General features: G+C 36.9%; 1 protein-coding gene across 1 annotated transcript; it reads left to right on the top strand.

Annotated features, from left to right (window-relative positions):
* Nucleotides 1-2,088: 2,088 nt before the first annotated feature.
* LOC141840222 (cyclin-T1-3-like) lies at nt 2,089-13,108 on the top strand. The gene is made up of 10 exons (XM_074728140.1): nt 2,089-2,278; nt 3,536-3,590; nt 5,262-5,373; nt 5,997-6,265; nt 8,518-8,599; nt 10,120-10,254; nt 11,441-11,616; nt 11,695-11,846; nt 11,983-12,146; nt 12,225-13,108. The coding sequence occupies exons 4-10, from the start codon at nt 6,039-6,041 to the stop codon at nt 12,873-12,875; spliced, it is 1,587 nt and encodes a 528-aa protein (XP_074584241.1). The 5' UTR covers nt 2,089-2,278; nt 3,536-3,590; nt 5,262-5,373; nt 5,997-6,038; the 3' UTR covers nt 12,876-13,108.
* The last annotated feature ends 928 nt before the right edge of the window (nt 13,109-14,036 follow it).

Here is a 14,036-nt window from a genome sequence, read left to right as displayed (position 1 = left end):
TTGGATAGTGGTCGGAATTCAGTGGAATTCGGTGGAATTCGATCGGAAACAAGGTCGGCAATGGCAGTGTTGTTTCCGGTGAAATCACGATTGGATTCCGGTCAAATCACTATCGGAGATCGATCGAGAAAAGATCAGCGTGCGACGCCGGTCCTTCCTCGATCGTGATTTAGTCGAAATTCGATCACGATTTGGTTAGAAATGACGCAGTCATTGTCAATAATGATCAAGTTAGATTCCGACTGAATATCAGTCGAAGACTGATCGAGAAGGATCGACATCACAGTTTAATATGATTTTAGACTAGGCATGTCGAGTGAGCCACGCATGGTACGATTCTTATGGTCATGTGCGTGTGCCATACATTTGGCAAAATTAAGTCAACTTAGTTTTCTTATAAATAAAATTCATAACATAAAAAATATATTGATCTAAACTGGAGTTGATTTAATTTTAATTTAGTTAAGTTACGATTGAATCAATGTAATTGATTAAAAATAAATTATAAAATATTTGAAAAAAATGTAATTTCTTTTTTCCCCCCCACATATGTAGTCTCATTCCTCATGTCGACTTCTTCTTCTTCTTTTAATCTTTCCAATAATAATTTAATTATTTATTTTTTCTCCTTCTTCAATAATAATTCTCTTTTATTTTTCCTTGTTTTAACAGCAACAATCCTTTTTCTCTTTCTTTCTTTTTTTTTATTTTTTCAATTGACCAGTAGCAACTATGTCCCGAATCCTTGTCCTTTTCTACCAATCTACTTCATCATAATCAACTCAATTATATCTCAAGAGCTATTTTATTTTTATTATAGAAGCTAATTGAGATGGTCAGGAAAGATGATAAAACTTTTATTTTTTTTAATTTCATTCTTATGGTTGTTTTATTGAAAAGTATAATGTAATTAATTTATTATATATTTTTATAATAATATGAAAAGAAATTTTGAATAAATATAAAGTTGCTATGGTGTAATTTAAAAATCATGAATTCGAATCTTAACAATAATCTTGTACAAAATAGGATAAGATTACATATAAAACCCACTAGATCAAATACCATGCTGTTTTCATAATAAATGAGAAGGCACTATTTTGACAATTTTAATAAAAATAAATATCATTTTGATTTTTACTCATATATTATAATAGGTATAAAAATTATTACTCATAAAAATAAAAATATATTTTTTAAATAATTAAAAGAGAGGTTTTGATATGTCGTATATTTATACTGACACATCTCGCAATATTAGTATAAATTAATATTGCAGAAGAAGAATTATAAATTAATATTTTTATTTTTAAAATTTTTTATTTTTTAATCTAAATATTAAAATCTAAATTTAAAAAATATTTATTTATTTTTATTTTAGATGCTCATGTGCAACATGAAATTCTACAATGCTCACGTGCAGTATATGATTTCGGATTAACAGAGTATTTATTTTTTTTTGTTAATTATCAAAACAACATTGTATTCTGCCTCTCCCTTCTTATTTGATACTCTTAAGTTTAACTATTTTAAGTCAAATAAATTTTAAAAGTTAATTGCTACGGTTAATTTGAGTTGAAAAGGATCTCATTATAGTAATTATTGAATCATGATTATTATATATTATAATTATTATCATGATTTTAATTTTTTTTATAAATTCTATTCCCAATATCCCTGATTTTGACTCCTTTATCTAATTAAGTTCAATTTTATACATTTTAATAATTAATAAAAAGAATTGCCTTTTAAAAATTTCATAATTAATATATAATTTTAATATAACTTTTTTACTTTTTAACATTAAAATTTTTATAAATATTATTTTAAAATAATTATGCTAAAATTTATAAATACGTTACATCATAATTGTTAACCAATAAATCTCGTTGACGAAATTACTATTTTGAAAGAACCCACGGCCAGCCGCGTCGATCATGGTGTCTCAGCCGTCGGATCACATCGGGTGGACACAAATCGACGGACAGGAACTCCCGATCATGTCGTCCGTGGGCGATCGGACGGTCAGATTCCTTGGCTATATTTGCTCCACCCACTTCGTCTCTGCGACTGCGGCTTTCCCTAGGGCACGCGAAAGCCCTCCCCGATTCCTTCTCCGCCCTTATCTTCCCTCGCCGCCGCCTACGCTGCCGCCGCCTCGACGACAAGGAGAAGCTGCTCAGGTCCGCCGGAAGGAGGCTTCACGTCTTCTCCCTCTGGTTCCATCTCCGTCAAGGCTGCGAACGCTCCACCAGTCCGACACCTACAATCCATCGCGGTGAGTCCCGATCCAACACCTCCTTCCCCCTTCCTTCTCCTCCTACTCCTACTCCTCTCCGCCTGAATCCCTACACCTGGTAGAGGTTCCTCCTCCACCTTCAACATGACTTAACTCGTCTTAAATTTGCCGGCACTTCCTCCCTCTCTTCCTCGGCCGCCGCCGGCTGAGTTGGGAATGGTTTGGCCTCGCAAATCTTTTCGATACCATGCTCACTTGCATTTGTGATCGAGTTAAGTATTATAATATTTTCAATCTCCCTTTTCAAAATTTGTTGAGAGTAAGCAAGTTGAGCACGCGGGAGGCTGGTCAGTGCAAGTCCTTTCGAAACTTCTTCTATCTTTTACTTGGATTTATCTTTAGGTTTGGAGATTTAGTTGAAATTAAAACAAATACTGTGAAATAGGAGGCTGGAAACAAGTTATTTTGCCAACACAATCTGTCGGATGGTGGCGTTTTTTTGTGTATTGACGTATATGGCACATCTGATCTTATTCCTTTTTTCCTATTTGTTTATGAATTAGTTACATTCATTATATGCCATATATGTTTGCCGACATAAAATTTTAAGGGTGTTTTGATAGTGTTAGAATTTAGAAACATTTAAAAAACTTGTAAACAAAATGAAAATTTTATCATATGATCTACGAGAGCCCTATGCTTGGTATCCTTATCCTTTTGTAATTTCAGCCATTGATTCTGAAATGCGTCCATGCAAGCTGCAAGTTATGCCGACATGACTCTTGCTTTGATTGGTTTCACCATCTTTAGAACAAGGTGTAAAATCTCTAACGTACTCACTGAATCAGTCTGGAATCCACTTTGGGAAAAACTTATATTTCCTTATTTGTCAAACATAGTTTATAAAGAAACATATTAGAGTTTAAAAGGAATTACCAAGACAATATTAATCCCACCAAACTAGTTGTTTCAATTATGTGGGTGTTCTGCTTGGAACTCTACATGTGCATTTAAATCCTTTTTGGGTTAAACATCCTTATTTGTTTTTTCAATATGCTTAAGTCTAGTTTATTTTGATGTTGTGCTTTACTCTATATTCGCCTAGATCAACAAATACATAGATCTATTGAATACACTTTATAACCTGACAATTGTGTTGTGATTCTTAAATGATAAATTGCTAGAGTCTTAGGCTCTTTGTCTTATGCACTGACCTTTTTTTGTTATTGGGGAGGAGAAATGATCAAGGGAAAGTTGATATTTTGGTGAACTAATGTGTCTTTTCTTTGAATGCAGGATGTGTTCAAGAGTTGTGGAGTTTATTGTTGTTGCTTCAGCCAACTGTATAAAGGTGCCTTGCAAATTTATATCCTGTTTTTTTTAAGAGATCTGTATTTTTTTTTTAAATTTTTGGTTGCACATATATAGATTATGCTACCACGGGTTTTTTACTTTCTCAAGGGATATTTAAAGATTCCTCTTGCCATCTCTGTGACCTTTTGATTGATCTCTTTTTTTTTGGAATTTTGTTGAAGAGTGAATGAAGGAGCCATTGCGCTCATTGTTTGTTTCTAGGTCTTTTCCTTTTGTTGACTCTTCTAATTCGAGTGTCCTTTTGTTTCTAGGCCTTTTTTTGTTGTTGTAAGATTTGTCTTTGGTTCAGAATTTGGATTTTTTTACCACCTTTGTCTGTTAGAAGCCATTGGTGTTAAATTTTGTTGAAGTTTAGGACTTCCACTTGCTTCTTATACATCATTTATATTTAGCTGTTTGACTAAGTGCATGAATTTTGGGGTAGCAACTGCTAACTTCTTCTGACATAGATGAGTTAGTCACGAGGCTTGAATTGTGGAAACCACTTATTTGCTTTTCAGAACTTTTTTTGATCATACCCTAGTAAAATTTTAGCACTAGATATGATCAACAATGCCTTTTAATTTTAAATTGGTTGCAATTTTGGATTTGGTGTTATTATCCAAAATAATATCAAATTTGCGGCAAGGTTTAAAATTCTGGTCTGATGTCAATGTCAATGGTCCATTGAACCAGTACCATCTCTACCGAAACCCAGTAGGGTCCGATATTGGCAGCCTCACTGCATAAGGATTCACAGTCACGTAAGCGGCTTATGCAAACACTTTCTAGAACAATGATTGATAGGCCATTCATCATTTGTCGATCCTTGTATTTTCCTTGAATTTCTTTTCTGACATCATTTTGACTTTGTACTAAATGTTTACATGCCTATATACTTGAAATAAGCACAATAATAGATATTTATCTTCCAACATCTGGAGAGTGCCCCAAATTTTCTCAAAATCAGTTCACATTAGGAATTGTCACGACATCTTGTTCATTTAAAGGACACTTACACACATTGATGTCCTACCTTGAGAACATATAGGATTAACTGGCATCATTTGGGTCTTTGTCTTGTCCATCATCAATCATCTTCACACTACCAATCTCACAATCCATCATCTGTTTCTCATGTTCTGCGAACAATTTCTCTTGGATCTATTTTAGTTCGTTGCTTTGAGGTTCTCCTGGAAAATACTCCTGCCGTCACATGGCATTTCAATTATGATGGAGAGTTGTTTATTGAGTATCTTCAAAGTTAACTTTTTTGGTTCGAGCATTCAGATTTTCCTCCAAACTGTACTCACCACTCATCAATACACTTTTGTGTTTAAATGAAAACATCATCGAAAACAATGTAATCATATATTTATGTACATGCTAAATAAAATGGTACTATTTATCTGGATCCATATTACATACACAAGTGATTGCCGTGCCTTCCTGAAATTATCAAAATCAGTCTCCTACTTTCGTTTGGAATATCAAAAAAATTGTGTCATAGATGTTTTTTTTTTTGCTTATTTATATCATCCTAATAAAACACATCCGATACATAGTTGGGAGATTGTGTTTATATAACTGTTTTTATTATCATTATCTGATTCATAGTTGGGAGATGGTGTTTATATAACTGTTTTTCTTATCATTATTTTATTTTTAGGTTGATTCATAAGTCTGAATTACTATCTTCGGATAATGGGATGCACTGGCAATGGATGAGTCAGAGATGTGATTTGAAGTTTTGTATCTTATTTATGTCCTTCATTGCTAAGGTATCATATAAGTCAAACATATGCTTGCCTTGGCCTTTTCATTTTTAAATTCCTTATAGTTGTAAGTTGGACTATGATGAAGTTTCAATTTATATATATATATATATATTTATTTATTTATATATAGCAGAAGATTACTTTAAAAGGTAAAGGAATTTAAATTATCTGAGAGCAGGATTCTGGAACCATCATCTGGGCACTGTGCCAGTTGTATAACTCATTATTGAGACTCATTCATGTTTTTTGTTTTTGAGTTGGATGAATCTAGATAGCTTCTAGCAAGCTAGTGTTTTAAACCTGAACTCAGCTGGCCAGTTCAACAAGTTAAATTAGGAACTGGAGTCCATACTGGTCAAGTTCTGTTATTGGAGGGTACCCATTAACTGTTTAACTAGAAAAACTGGGAACCACAAGGCCTCTATTTTCTTGTCTGATCCAGGTTCAAAAACACTGGAACCTACGATATTGATATGGAAAATCATAGTAATTTGCATAGTCACGCCTAGAACATACAATTTCCTTTGTGCTAATAATTCATGTCTTACTAAATATTACTGTTTTTTTACCATCATGTGCCGGATGATACCACTGTGTTTGTTGGTTTGACAAGCTTATTTTGACAGACATACTAAATCAGAAAACCATTCAACTATTTGAGTGAATATATGGCTGGGGATTTTGCACATCATGAAATGGCAGATGATAGTACCTACAGGTTCTCCCAGGATAGGCCTGAGGAAGTCAAGCTGCCTGGTGCTACTTGGTACTTGGGCCGTAAGGATATTGAGGAAAACTCCCCATCTAGGCGAGATGGCATTGATCTCAAGAAAGAAACTTATCTCCGGAAGTCTTACTGCACTTTCCTTCAAGATTTAGGCATGAGATTGAAAGTGTAAGTTCCCTCTAGTTATATATTCTGGCACTATTGTCTCCATCTCATCTCTTTGTTGTCCAATCAAGAAATGTGTTGGGCACACATTCAATTTATTAATTCTGAATGTGTTAATTTTCATTCACCCCTCTATTGTCAATATTCATTCTATAGGAGTTGCAAGGCCTTTAATCTCTTCGCTGCATTAATTCTATGCTTGCTTTACAATATCCTTTGTCTTTCCTTTGAGTCTACCTCATTCTGGTGTTTTAAAGCCATCCAACCAGTAATTGGTCCATGCTCCTCATTCTACCTCACTAGGAATTTCTATTCTCTCAGATGTATCAAATTGAAGCTTGTTCCATGCCTTTATTCGCTGATCGCCTTTGAGTTCACCTCATTCGGAACCTTCAAATCAAAGAAATATAGGATAAACAATCACATTAAAACGCTACATCGATATACCCTAATCAAACTTGACCAGTTAAGGCATCATAGTACCGATTGTTTTACTAAATGATTATAGGAGAAACACAACTAATATGTTTTTAGGACTCCACTCAAGTTTCTCCTTCTCGGATTTCTTCTGGAGGCGGAGAAACCTTTTACAAGTTCTTTGGATGATTACAATTGAAGCTCAAGAATGAAGACGAGTGTACAATAAAACTCAAATGAATAACAAATTGTTTTAGGAACGTTAGCCTTCAAATGCTTTCATTGCCCCCTTTTTATAGTCTTCATTCGCCTTCACCTTCTCTTTACCGTTCCATTGTGCAGCTAATCAGTCGATCAGAATCTTTCATTAGTGGAGAGATGTATTGTAATCATGTATATAGTACTTGTTAGGTCATCAAGCTATTGTCACACAACTTTGTCATATCAACGACTCTCTCCGACTTTTCTTCTGTAGCTGATTGAAAATGCTAGATCGGTCGACTGATGCTAGATTGGCCGACTATGCAGTTGACTCAACTACGACTAGAAATATTTTGTTTGTTTAGCTTGAGTTGCCTGCCTGTCGACTCTGCCACCATCAGTTGTTTGTCTCTTCAGTCAACTGACACCAAACTTAACTCCAAACAAAAACATTCTGCTCGCTAATTGATTTACTAGAGTCGACTTCTTGGTTGACTCAACCACCAGTTGACTAAAGATACCTTCAGTTGGTTGGATCGTCGACTACGACCATCCTAATGATGAGTTTTTACCTAACTTGATAACTACTCACTCCCACATACATGTCTCTCAACTCTCAACTCACTCAAAAGGTTTACCTTGCCACGAGGCCATGTCCCATTAGGCTACTCATCCCTCGAATGCACCCAATCCCTTGGCTCCCTCCATGCCTTATCCTTCATGCTCTACCTATGTAGTTTACCTCCTCTGATTTAGCTGCACTCTGATGCTCTATGTCTCATAGCATCCTTCTCTGATGCATGATAGCACTAACAATATGGATGCATGTGAAGGAAATTCTAGAAGTAGGATAGAAGAAAAGATTATATGATATGTAGTTCATCTTATATTTGCTAAAACCCTCTAAATCCATCTTAAATAATACTTGATGCTTGGCACGAAAATGTATCCATTGGCTTATACCTAGATTATTACAATTTTAGACATCATTGCCTTGTTTGTATGTTCTTAGTGATCAGTGTGAACATATATGGATAGTATGAGTCCACTACGTTACTAATGCCATGCACATAATAATTATTTGTATGTTCTTAGTGATAAATGTGAACATGTATGGATAGCATGAGTCCAGTACATTGCTATGCCATGCAGATAATAATTATTTGTGTGTTCTTAGTGATAAATGTGAACATATATGGATAGTATGAGTCCAGGACATTGCTATGCCATGCAGATAATAATTATTTTTAAGTTCTTAGTGATCAATGTGAACATGTATAGGTAGTATGAGTCCAGTACGTTGCTATGATATGCAGATGATAATTATTTGTATAATCTTGGTGATCAATGTGATCATGTATGGATACTATCAGTCCTATATGGTGCTATGCCATGCAGATAATAATGTGTTTATTCAAAAAGGACACAGAAGAAACTAAAAAAAACATTGAAATTTCTTCTTTATAGACATTTGTATCTATTCTAATATCACTAACTCACACATAAGCCACTCTGCTTAATGAGGAAAATGTTTGGCTGTGTGTTTTTTTATTATGGTGTCTTGATTTGTTACAAGGTTTTTTAGCTTTGCTTCTATTGCAGTATTATTCTTACAAATTGAACCTTTTTAAATTCAGACCTCAAGTAACAATAGCTACTGCAATTGTATTCTGTCACCGGTTTTTTCTCCGCCAATCTCATGCAAGAAATGATAGGAGAGTAAGTATCACTTCATTTTCACCTCATGGATACTATGATTTTGTTACACGTTTTTTTTCTTTTTATTTGTCTACGCATAAAACTACACCAAGCCATATTATTCCTAACTATTTGAGATGTGCTGCATGAATTCTATCCCACCATAGAATTCTTTTATTTGTTTCTTCAGATTGTGGAGATAGCATAAATTCATTTATCCAAATGTATATTATATGTATGATTCCAAATTTTTAATCCGTTGCCCCTTTGAAATGGCCAAATCTTCCATTTTTACACAATACATGCTCCCAAAATCATACCTTCAGTTATGTTTATATGTTTCACATCTTTGCTATATAATGCATTTCGGTGCCTCTTTCATATTCAATTTTGTAGAGTGGTTACATGCTTACTTTTACTAATTCTGACAGACATCTCAAAATTTTAAGTGATGCAGATGCATCCTATTGTTGTTGACTGATGCAAATAACATTAGACAAATTTAATACTTAACAGGTTATTGTTCTAAAATATTTATTTTATTTCTATTTCCTCCTTTTTTATACTTTTACCATCTCTGCAGCACCTTCTCTATTTTGCCGGAAGTCTTTTTTAAGGCCATGTTATTGTAAAGCCTACAAAAGAAATTTTCTGGGCTTGGCATACTTATTCACTATACTTCAGATGTCATGCCTTGAATATGTAAACTCTTGGGCTTGGCATATGAAGAGTTCCTTTGCTAAATTTTGTTATGATAATTTTCTCCTAGTGGATGTACGGTATGGGAATCCTCGCTATTAGTCGGCTTTCATTTTGGTTTTCCTTCAAAAGGGAAGGAATAGAATATGATCATTGCCGTTAAGTTGGATTTTCTGGTAAAATCAGGACAGATTACCTAAGAGACTTACTGTTAGAAAGGGATCCTTTTCCCTCCTCCATGTGTCTGCTATAAATATATGAGATTCTTGTTTTAGTGCTCATTATTGTATTTTACTTTTAGATTGTTTTTCTGTTTATCTAATCAGGGATGTAACTGAAAATGTGACGAGTGAGGTTAATTGCTACTGAACCCACTGATTTTTCTAAGAATATGTAATATAAAGCTTTTTATTAAAGGGTATTGACTCCATATAAATCTGTCTTTTGATTATGTTGATTTATGGACTTCATTTATGAATAAATATATTTAAAAGTGCATAAGTTGATTTTTGTTTTCGTTGTAAGTTCTCATTCATAGCTTAAATAATATTATTCTTTATTATTTATATATATCTATATCTATTTATAAGGCTTATTTTATGTTAATTCATTTTTTAAAAATAAAACTGATCCCACTCAGAACTTGTCTAGTTGCTTTAAATCTAATTTTTTTCGCCAGTAGTTTTACACACATCTTTCCTTCTACCTGTTACTTGTCTGGATATATGGAATACTCAAATATATGCATCAGTTATTGACCAAAGTTGTTGCCCTGTGCTATATGTGATCCTTTAAATATTCTTATCTTTTGATGCTTAACCTTTCACATCATCATTTGGCAGACCATTGCTACTGTTTGCATGTTTTTGGCGGGAAAGGTGGAAGAATCTCCTAGGCCATTAAAGGATGTCATTCTTGTTTCGTATGAGATCATCCACAAAAAGGATCCTACTGCTGTTCAAAGAATCAAACAAAGGGTAATGATTGATGATATTATGTTGGATCCTGTTCTTTTTGTTTGCTTACTTTTTTCTCAATTTTTATTTTTCCTTCATAGTGTTTTTTCATTGGCGGACACATAACACCGATAGTTATAAAATTTTCACTACAATTTAGGGTAAGAATGTATAACCACTAAGATGTCTGTTTTTCCAGGTAGTTCTTGGTTTCATTGTGTGTCCTCTATTGTCACAGTTAATCCTTTTTCATAGTAGATCTAGGTTTTATCGTGTCGCCTCATTGTTGTAATAGGTGTGTGGTATGGAAGTTTGCTACATCTAAAGGAAAATGTACGACTATTCATTTGCTATACTGTAATAATCTTTTAGCTTTTGTCTAATAGCTACTGATGATTATTGTGCACTTTGACCTGTATAACAGCAACCACTCAGTATCAGCATAAATTGGTCACCTGTTCGGTCAATGTGCATGTTAAATGTGCTGGAAGTCGTTTAGTATAGAATTCTTTATATATCGCGTACAAAATTTTTTGAAGTGTAATATCATAAAAGTCTAGGGTATTAAGAACACGAAAGATCATGGTGCCAGGACGCGTCAAATATTGCTTGGTGGGTTAACAATGTACTTTCATAGGATAGTGTGCTTTAAATCTTCGAACCTGGTTTCACCGAAGGTATGGACCTCGACTGGTCTTTTGTGTCAGTTATGATTGGCTTTTGGTTGACATCTTTATTACATGATCCTTTGAGGCTTTGTAGATGTTGTCCTTGGAAATTACATCTAAACTTTTTTCATTCGGATAAGCTTGCTAGAAAGAATGCAAGGCAAATGTGAGGAATAGTTTCAGTTTTTAATGTCAATTTAGGACCCTTAATAATCAGGAAATACAGAGGAATGTCTTAAAGAGTCTACAGATACATGATCTATAATCATTCTATTATTTGTTTAGGTGATGCTGAGTAATCTTGTTTATTGTTTTTCCGAGCTATGACCTGTATGTTAATTCCAAAAGCTTCACTGCCATAGAAATTTCTACCATTTCATTGGGTATAATTAAATTTCTTATTCGATATATCAAGTCTCACTTGGTACCATTAGCAACCGACATCTCTTTTTTGCTATCAACAGTCTCTATCGTCCAATAGTCTTGTTTTTTTATGACATTTACTCACATATTATATATCGAACCACTTTGCTTTGCAGGAAATATATGAACAGCAGAAAGAGCTGATTTTGATCGGGGAGCGTTTGGTACTTGCGACGCTAGGTTTTGACCTAAATGTGCTACATCCATACAAACCCCTCGTTGAAGCAATCAAGAAGTTTAAGATTGCTCAAAATGCCCTTGCACAAGTTGCATGGAATTTTGTCAATGATGGGTATGAGAAAACTAATTCTCTGCTTTTCAGTTAGTTTCGGTAATGTGTTTTAACTACACGCTGGAAAGGGGTGTGCAGGCTGCGAACATCGCTTTGCTTGCAATTTAAGCCCCACCATATCGCAGCCGGTGCAATCTTCCTAGCCGCTAAGTTTCTAAAAGTAAAGCTTCCCTCCGATGGCGATAAAGTCTGGTGGCAGGAATTTGAAGTTACCCCTCGGCAGTTGGAAGGTATTTTCCAGTAAATATCCCTATGAATGTATAATCTATCGTTTTTCATTAGACATCTTCCTTCTGTCGATCGATTAGTTTGCAATTTGACATTTTTTTTTATTGATTTCTGATCTTTCTTAACTTCTGCTCTCAGAGATAAGCAATCAAATGTTGGAACTGTATGAACAAAACCGTCCTGCACCAGCATCGCAAGGAAATGAAACCGAAGGTAGTTCTGCTAGCGGTGTAAATCAGAGGGTTCCAGCAAAAGCCCTTATCGATATTGAGGAGCCTACCACACAAAGTGGATATTCTCAGGTATCGATAAATACTGCCATCTAGAGTGGTTGCCCTGCAAATGCACCTACTCATTCTGAACAATTTCACTTCGATAAGCATGTCGGAAGCCATGACGGTAATGATCACGGACGGCACGAGACTGGAGTTTCCGGTAACAGAGTCATCGGAGCAAAGGATGGGTGGTATCACGAACCATCGAACGATCCAGATACTCTTGGTAGTAGATCCAACATGTCTGAACCTACAGCTGAAGAATTTGGAGTTCCTCCTCGGAACATTATGCCTGATGCGAGGGAGAGGATGTTTGCCCAGAGCCAAGCTTCCAAAGTCCAGTCCCCCGCAATGGATGCCATAAAGAAGATTGACAAAGACAAAGTCAAGGCTGCACTGGAGAAAAGGAAAAGGTCGAGGTCCGATCTCGCCAGAAAACCAGATCACATGGACGAAGATGACCTCATCGAGAGGGAGTTGGAGCACGGCGTCGAATTGGCCGTCGAGGACGAACGGAACAAGCAGAAGAGTCGCAACTGGTCCAAGCCTTCATACAATATAGATCTCATGGAGAATGCCGAAGAAGGCGAACTCTCAGTGGACAGCCAAGATGCTCCATTACCTGAACCAAGCAGCAAGAGGATGAAAACAACTTCCTCGCGCCGCCCGAACGGCATCGATGATTTACGACCACCCGGAAGATTGGAGCACATCGAGCGGGATCACAAAAGGTTCACACCAGGAAACCAAGCATGATCAATCGAAGAATAAGCCACACTAACCTCACCTTTACTCTCATCATTCATCCATTTGAGAGGCTCCTCCCACATTGATTCCAATTCATGACATGTAGCAAAATGGCTGTGGAAGGTGGGTGTGGCTTACTAGAATCTTAATTGTGAAAGGAAGAAAAAAAAAAGAGAAAAAGGACAAACCTTTGCATTTTCTAAATTTTGGCTGAGTATTTATTTTATTTTATTTGAGGTTCTCTTCTACTGTCCCATGTACTGCTTGTTATAATGAGGACTAAATCCAGGTTGAACCAGATGCGGCCCAACTAGGCCGGGCTGGACCGTTATAGGTCCGGTCTGATTGACATCCAACAAAAAAAAAAAGAAAAAAAAAGAAAACAAAGATATTCACGATGAATCGTTCTCAAGAAACGAAAAGCAAAACTCAAGAAGCGGACGCCCACGACGGCGGAGCAGCTTCGCTGGAGGACGACCTCGGTCGGCCTTTGTCCGGCGACGAGGCGACCACAGCGAAGGTGCTGATGTGGGCCACGTACTCGGATCCATCGTCTGCCGGCGACTGGCCGCCGTCGACCTCCGCGAGCCGAGTATCTCTGCTCTTCAAGTTCACGGCGACCACCAACCCCGCCGTCCACAGTAGGATCTCGTCGTCCCCGCTCTGGAACTTGACTGGCCATGGGCGCTCCTCGAGTTCCAGCATGCAGCAATTCGGCACTTGCTCCTCCTCCTCCGTTTCCTCCGCCTGCGGCCATGTTATCCAGTCGAGGTTCTCGACCAGAGCCCACTCGTCGGGGATCCCGACCAGTTTGTAGACCAGCACCGCCCTCTGAGTCACCACGACGCAGTGCAATCCGCCGCCCATCTCGCCGATTTCCCACCGGGGGTCGGATTTGGACTTGATCGGACACAGCAGATGCGACGTCCGATCCGACCTCGTGTCGTACCGGACCACAGTACGCGTCGTGCTCCTCCAGAAGGCGGCGCTGCCGACGGAGACGCCCGACGCCGGGAGGACCCAGTCGACGGGGCTCTGATGGTCGGAAATACACCACTCGCCGGTGGCGGAGGAGAAGGTCTGGAACCAGAAATAGCGGTGGGCGACCACGATGAAGAAGTCGCCGCGGAAATTAAAGCTGTCAGGGCGGAAGATGAGGACGGCGGCGGG

This window comes from Curcuma longa, chromosome 11 (assembly GCF_044706935.1).
Source record: "Curcuma longa cultivar G26 ecotype Majalengka, Jawa Barat chromosome 11, ITB_CL_G26_1.1, whole genome shotgun sequence".
Taxonomy (NCBI): domain Eukaryota; kingdom Viridiplantae; phylum Streptophyta; class Magnoliopsida; order Zingiberales; family Zingiberaceae; genus Curcuma; species Curcuma longa.
The sequence above is the reverse complement of the archived record's forward strand: the minus strand, read 5'-3'. Positions and strand labels throughout refer to the sequence as shown.